General features: G+C 46.1%; 1 protein-coding gene across 1 annotated transcript; it reads left to right on the plus strand.

Annotated features, from left to right (window-relative positions):
• Nucleotides 1–791: 791 nt before the first annotated feature.
• LOC115476226 (inositol 1,4,5-trisphosphate receptor-interacting protein-like 2) lies at nucleotides 792–3,245 on the plus strand. Its single transcript, XM_030212483.1, has one exon. It carries the CDS (start codon nucleotides 817–819, stop codon nucleotides 2,338–2,340), a length of 1,524 nt encoding a protein of 507 aa, XP_030068343.1. The 5' UTR covers nucleotides 792–816; the 3' UTR covers nucleotides 2,341–3,245.
• Nucleotides 3,246–7,153: the final 3,908 nt, after the last annotated feature.

The raw sequence follows: 7,153 nt of genomic DNA on the forward strand, positions 1-7,153 counted from the left end.
AGTCCTTGGAACACACTTGCATGCATGTTTTGACCAGTGGCTCTCAACACCGTCCTCGGGTTTTCAGTAGACCCACAATGAGCATGCATGAGATAAATCTGCACACACTATCTTGTATGCATAACTCTCTCATTCATATTCATAGTGGGGCTCAGTGCAAAGCCGACTGGCTAGGTGTGTGCAAAGCCCACCTCTTTAACATTGCTTTTGACTCGTAACCACTCGCCTCCACCTACCCTCCTCTCTTCCTTCCCGTTCACATTAATTGATTTGATTACTTTATTTTTTTTTTTGTCTACTAGATTGTAAGCTCTTTGAGCAGGGACTGTCTTTCTTCTATGTTTGTGCAGCGCTGCCTATGCCTTGTAGCGCTATAGAAATGCTAAATAGTAGTAGTAGTGTCTGGAAAACCGCGTTGGGAAGCAGTGGTCGAAAGTGAGCACACAATGCAAGAAGTGTCAAAAGATGATATAGCAACTGCAATTTTTTTTTAAACTGTGCATGAACATTATATATGTATGCATGCATCTTTTTAAAAAAAATTTTAACTAAGGTGTATGTGCATGTGTATACCGCAGGAAGGTGCATGCCACGGTGGGGCTGTTTCTTTAAGGCCCGGCTGCTTGCTGCCTCTCTCTCTCCTCCGGGACTTGCAGCCTCACTCCTCCGGTCCCAACCTCTGGTATTTCCTCTCTGAGCTCACAGCCAGCGTGACGCGGACTCCTCCGCTCTCCCCCCTCGCTCGGAAGAGGAAGTTTCAAAACTGAAGTAACGGTCAGAGAGAGCCCTGAGCTGCAGCCGGGGTATGGCTACAGCATGTCCGGTTACTCGCTGAATGTGCGCGTCTTCTGGCCGCTGCTGACCTGCCTGTGCACCGCGCTCTGGTGCCTCTACCACGCCCTGAGGAGAGAGCGAGCCGGGGTCGGCGGCGAGCGAGAGCCCGACCTGGACTCGGGCACGGCGCGCCTCTGCCAGCTGTCGCTCTTCTTCCTGCTCTGCTACTTTCTCGTCAAGCAATGCTGCAGCGGCGGCGGCCGGCTCGCGCCGCCAACAGCAACCTCTGCGCCCGGCGCGTGCGGTCCGGAGGCGCGCGCCGAGCAGGAGCGCGAGCGCGGAGCCCGCCGGGCTGCCTTGCTGCGGGCGTACTACGCGCAGCGCGTGCGCCTCTCGCCGCACGTGCTGGGCCACAGCAAGGCGCACGTGAGCAAGATCGTGGGCGAGCTGGTGCAGACGGGCAAAGCCGAGGCGCGGGGCGGCTGCGGCAGCCTGGCCTTCCGCGGCGACTTCGTGCAGATCGGCAGCGCCTACGAGCAGCACAAGGTGGGCAGCCCCGACTGCTTCGACATCCTGGTACCTCTCAAGCTACCGCCCAGCCTCAAGCCGGAGCCCGTGTTCGCCGGGGCCCCGCTCCGCGGAGGCGGCGCCCTGTGCGGGCTGCAAATTGCGCGCGGATCGGAGTGCGCCAAGGACTTCCGGAGCTTCGGCGACAGTTTCGGCGTGGACGTGCAAGGGAGGCGCCGCCTCTCCTCCGCCCTGGTGCTCAAGTGGTTCCACTGGAAAGTGCAGCGCTGCCTGGCGGTCATCAAGTACCAGTTCCAGGACAGGTGCCACATCGCGCTGGTCGTGTGCAATGACAGGCTGGTCCTCAAAATCCTGCCCAGATCCGATTACGTCTGCTGCCACATCTCGATGGCTGTTCGCCTGATCCCCGCTGTGCACGTGGGCGATGCCACCTTCCTTATCGCCCAGCCCTGGGCCGAAACCGAACTGCTGGTACCTGGTTTGAAACTGGAAGCCATGTGGGGGATCAATTGCTCCAAGCAGGAGCAGAGGTTGCTCGGTTGGTTCAAGGAGCAAACGCCGGCCAGGTCGTGCCACCTCAAGTGTCTGCAAATGGTCAAGGCCCTGCGCGATTTGAACTGCAAGACCTTTGCGCCTCGTTTTTCCGCGCAGTGGAGGGCCGTCCTCTCCTCCTACACCCTCAAAACGGCGCTTTTCTACCTGCTTCTGAGGGGTCCCTGGGAAGCCTGGGAGGAGAGTTGCCTTGCAGAAAGGCTGGAGGACTTTTTCCTGTTTTTCAGGGAGTGTTTACACAAGCAGACGCTTATGCATTTCTTTTTGGGGAACAGCGGGGTCCCAGATGTTGTGACTATGCCGAAGGCATTGAAAGATGCGCCAGCGGTGAATCTGCTGGCAGGTTTTGAGGCGCGCACTTTAGATTTAGTCTCATTCCAGCTCCTTAACACGTGGAATCAGATTCCTCAGTTGTTAACAGTAAATGGAAATCCGAGGTACTTGGTGAAAAGCCCCACTTCTTGTAAAAGCACCAGTTTCTGCTGATGAGTCGCCATATAAAGTGAGACACTTTTTTTTTTTGGTCTGCTTTCCACCTTCCTGTTGACATTGACACCATCTGGAAAGATTTTGGATAATCAAAATAAGTTACATGGCAATCTAGGTGCTGCTGCCTAAATCGGTAGGGAGTGAGAAATTGGCCAGCTGGAACATAGGGCACACTGTAGTCAATACAGGATCAATTCACAACCTGCTTAATTGCATAGTAATACATTAGAATCTATTCTTTGACTTCAGCTGGCTGTTCTGTAAGTTGTCTGAAAAAAGGCATGAGTAGGGGAGCACAGCTTGAGCTTTCCATGTTATTGCCACCCAGCAGTAGTGAGAGTTCAAAAAAAGTGAGGCAGTGCATTGCAGAGATGGCCTGGACATGTACGGCAGGCACTGCTTTCTGCTCCGGTGCATTTTATTTTAAGAAAGTGATATGCTAGAGATATTTCAAGGTACTTAACTGATCCCTGGTATCCAAAACCAGTGATGATAATCCTGTTAGGGAGATGCACTGCTTAGTCCCTCCTCCTCCCTCCCCCTCCCAAAATGATAAGCAGGCTGCCAGCCTCAAGAAATGTTCTGAATTGTGTTCTTATCTTATCCAGTGGCTGGGTGCCAAAGACCTGTCAGCAGGCTTTCGCTTTGTGGCTTCTAGGGTCAGAACATGTTATAAAGATAAACTTTGGTAACCTTGCAAAGAAATATCTCTCTTATCTGAAGGCAGTAGTGAAAAATAGAGAACATAAGAGGTTGGGAGCAGACATCAGAAATTGATCTGGATTGTGCTATGGTCTGTAATTCTTAAAATGTTTAATTTGTCTGCATTTGCTTGTCCATCATTGAGCGTATCACATCAATGTGAACTATATTCCTAAAAACATTGTCCCAAACTTGCCCATTCCCAGTGGCGTACCGCGGGGGGGGGGTCCACCCCGGGTGCACGCTGCGGGGGGGGGGGTGCCGCGTGCGCCTGTTGGCCGAGTCCGCTCGTTCCCTCCCTGCTGCTCCCTCTGCGCGGAACAGGTTACTTCCTGTTCTGGGGCAGAGAGAGCAGCAGGGAGGGGACAAGCAGACTCGGCCAACAGGCGCGCGGCACCCCCCCCCCCCCCCACCAGGTAAAAATGCACCCGGGGGGGAGGGTGTAATTTCGCCAGTGGGGGGCACCGCGCTGCACCTGGGGGGGGGCGCATCGGCGATCCGCCCCGGGTGTCAGGCAGCCTAGGAACGCCATTGCCCACCCCCCATCTCTTTATTCTACACCTTGTCCATGTGGTGTGTCCATCCTTTACAGGTGCCCTTGCGATACTCGTAAAAGGTTCTGAAAAGGATCATGAGGCCCTTTCAAGAACTTTTCAACACTAATATTCGTTCAGGGCTGTCCAAACAATTTGAAAGAAACTCCAAATGAGTTTATTTTGACATTGATACTGCTCTGTGAATTATCTGTAACGTTGCTGGTACCTGCATTATGACTTTAATTAGTGACTTTAGGAATTTGCTTCTTAGAACAGGTGCGGCATTTAAAATGCTGCTGCATTCTTAATGCTTTTTAGTACTTCCTTGTCAACAAACACCGAGTAGCCAGATTCATAAAGAGTATCATAGTAACAGAGGGCAAACATACCTTTTGAGTATATTTTTTTAGAGAGAGGGGGAAGGTCAGCCTCCGAATAAAATCCTGGTAGTAGACTAAGGTGCTCGTTTTCAAAGCTCATAGACTTACAAAGTTATGTGGAGGTGTATTTTCAAAGTACTTAATAGTAACCTATGTAACTTTGTAAGTCTAAGTGCTTCGAAAATCAGTCTCAATGTGGATTATCTCCTCAGGGTCCTAATAACCTTGGAAATTTTGTGCTAATCCATGGCCAGTCATATTTTTCTTCAGTTGTCTTTATAAAAATCGCCTTTAAAAATACTGAATTGCAAATTTAACATATTAACCTAATGCATAATCTTATTTTAAAATGTTCTTGCAAAACTTTCCAGGGCTTGCTTACAGCAGCGTAATGGAACAGTCAACTGTTGAGCCAACTCTGCTGAAATGCACTGTCGCAGCAGTATAGCGCCACTGTGCAAATAATATACAAAGATCTGAACGTGCTACGTATGTTTGACCATGTGCGCACACATACAGCACAGTTCATAAACTTTTAAGCCATTTGTTCCCTCCCTCGTCTTGTTGGGACAGTCAAAGGGACAGGGCCTCCTGCCTTGCCTGTTTTCTATAGGAGATAGGAGTGATGATGGTGCTATACATACTGACCCTTGCATTGTGAAGCAGGCGGGTTTAGCTGCACTGTGTTAATTGCTGCTTATTTACCAAAGGTGTCAGGATCAGGGACTTGCAAACCAGAGTACTAGGTGATAAACTAGGCTCGCTATAGGTTTTAAGCCTTAAGTATAGCTGAAAAGCTTGCATATTGAAGAAAACATAGTAATGTTTTGTGCAGTTTCAATAATGTGTTCTAAATTATGTAATACAGTACATAATATGTATAGATCTGTTTAATTATAAATATTTGACTTATAAAGAATGTAGTTTCATACTTATACAAAAGCTATCAAAAGATATGTGCCTTGTGCAAGAATAGCACTTTATTTTGATACATCAGAACACTGAACTTTGCGCAGATGGGACACTTAAAGAATCAGTTCTAGAGTGCAGTGTCTGATTTACAGAGAAGACACTTTCAAAACTTTAAAGCAGGTTCTCGAGAGTAGGTAGAGAGACAGTTTCAGGAAGCACATTTCAGGTTCTATTTAAGCCCCAGTGGTTGAGATGGACCATTTCATGGCCGCGAGGACCTAGATCCAAGAAATTCAGGGCTAGAAGCAAAACTGAGGCAATGCTTCAACTGTGATAGCCATTTTTTCAGTGGTGGCCTCCATTGCTGTGGTTTCTACCTATGGATAACTGCCCACCCCAAGACCTGAATGCCAAAATTAAGGGCATGTCTGGTAAAGGCAAGAGCAGTCAGCTCATTCACAGGGAGAACTTTCTTTCATAGAAAACGACAGTGGAAAAAAAAATCAAAAGTGCTGATTTTTGAATTTTTTCTTTTTCTTTTTTTTAATTTTATGTTTTGTAAAGCAGTCATATGAGCAGTGAGCTCTTGTGGGCATTTAACTGCCAGAGAATGTTTACTGAGTCGTGTAGGTAGGTGGCTGGAGGAAATAACTAATGCTCTTTTTGAAAAAAGCAAAAAGTAAGATGTAAACAAAAAAAAAAGCCTATGTAACTTTAAAAAAAATGAGCATGCTATTCTATACAGAAGAACTTTTAAAATTTGTATTATGTTTACAGCAGAGTCTTTCTGGTTGTTAATGTCCACTTTCTGTGCAGCCCAACAAAACGTGTGGGATTTCCATCCCTGCCACTTAAGCTGTGTCCTTTTAGTTTGTGCTTTTTTGTCATGAAATCGACTAGAAAATTTCTAGTTTTATAAAGACAGTTCCACGTGACCTCAGAAAACATTTTTTTTAGCTCATTGGGAAATCCTGCATTAACTATTAAGCACTGCACACAGCTAATTTTAAAATCTGATATATGCATCTCATTGAAAAGAAGAAATATATTTTTTAGTTGCTATCAGCTGTAAGACAAGACAACCTGAGCTGTCAGCTTGCACTTGAACATTCCAGGACCCAACAGAAAGGGTCCCAGTTTTAAAATAACTTGTAATGTCTGTAGCATCATTAATTCCTGATGTAAATATGGTTAATGTATGGAATTATTAATTTACAGTAAGCAATGTAAACATAGTTGAAACATCGAAAAACCCCAAATAGATACCAAAACAATGAAGGTACAGATTTTCTTTTCCAATTAGTACCAGACGTTTAATCATCATAACCTAAAACCATTGCAGCATGGGTTTAGAGTTAGTAATTAAACAGTCAAAATAGTCTAGCATATAATTTTTTTTCTTTAAGAGGTATCTGGTAAAACTTTAAAAGACTCAAAACCCTTAATTTTCAAACTCTCTAAATAGGTACTGCCACCATAATGTGCCGTTTGAGTTACCTCTGTTTGTAATTGCCTGCCTTCCTCATCTGCCAGAAACTTTCATCGTATTGGCCAGAATTATCTGCCCACATTCTGGCACAGCAATATAATTTGTTTCCCAGATGTGGTGAGCTAGTGGGGGGATTTAAAAGATATCTAGCATGTGGTAGCATGGATGGAGCCCGGAGTATCATCTGATGAAGCATTTTGTGCAGAGCATACGAATGCATATTTTAATTGTACATTTTTTTTTGTGAAAACACCTATGGGTACTTCCAGTTCTTACATGAAGGCTGTTTTCATCTGTGAACTGTTCAGTATTTTCAGAGTTTACATAGTGATTATTAGGATCACTCTTATCTTTTTTTTTTTTTTAATTGTAAACATTGTTTAAGGTATTCCGGGGTGTATTCTTGAACCCCTGGGGGTTGTCGTGTTGGAAAAGGCGTCTCAGTTTACTTGACTGTAATTGGGTTTGTGCTGGCTGTAAGTGAGAGCAGTGTGGTGCAGGAAGAGAGCAAATCTTCTTCCCCCCCCCCCCCCCCAAAGATAATGCAGGACACTTGTCTGAACACGGCAGCCCTGAGGCAGAGGTGGCCTTAAATAATAAGAAAATGACAAAAGGTGTGAGGCTGTACCTGCTGGTGTTTAAATACTGCAATGACTTTAAGCATAGCATGGTGTTCTTAGGTACATTTTTCAGCACCATGATCACTGGCCAACTGTAATTAGTAGATTACTTGTTTTAAATTTTACCTTGTTATTAGGGCTAAGTTTGAATGTTAGTTACACTGTGTATCC

This window comes from Microcaecilia unicolor, chromosome 8 (genome assembly GCF_901765095.1).
Source record: "Microcaecilia unicolor chromosome 8, aMicUni1.1, whole genome shotgun sequence".
Lineage (NCBI taxonomy): Eukaryota > Metazoa > Chordata > Amphibia > Gymnophiona > Siphonopidae > Microcaecilia > Microcaecilia unicolor.

What these genes read in the sequence shown, in the direction of transcription:
- LOC115476226 (XM_030212483.1), top strand. Translation starts at nt 817, where the DNA reads ATGTCCGGTTACTCGCTGAATGTGCGCGTCTTCTGGCCGCTGCTGACC.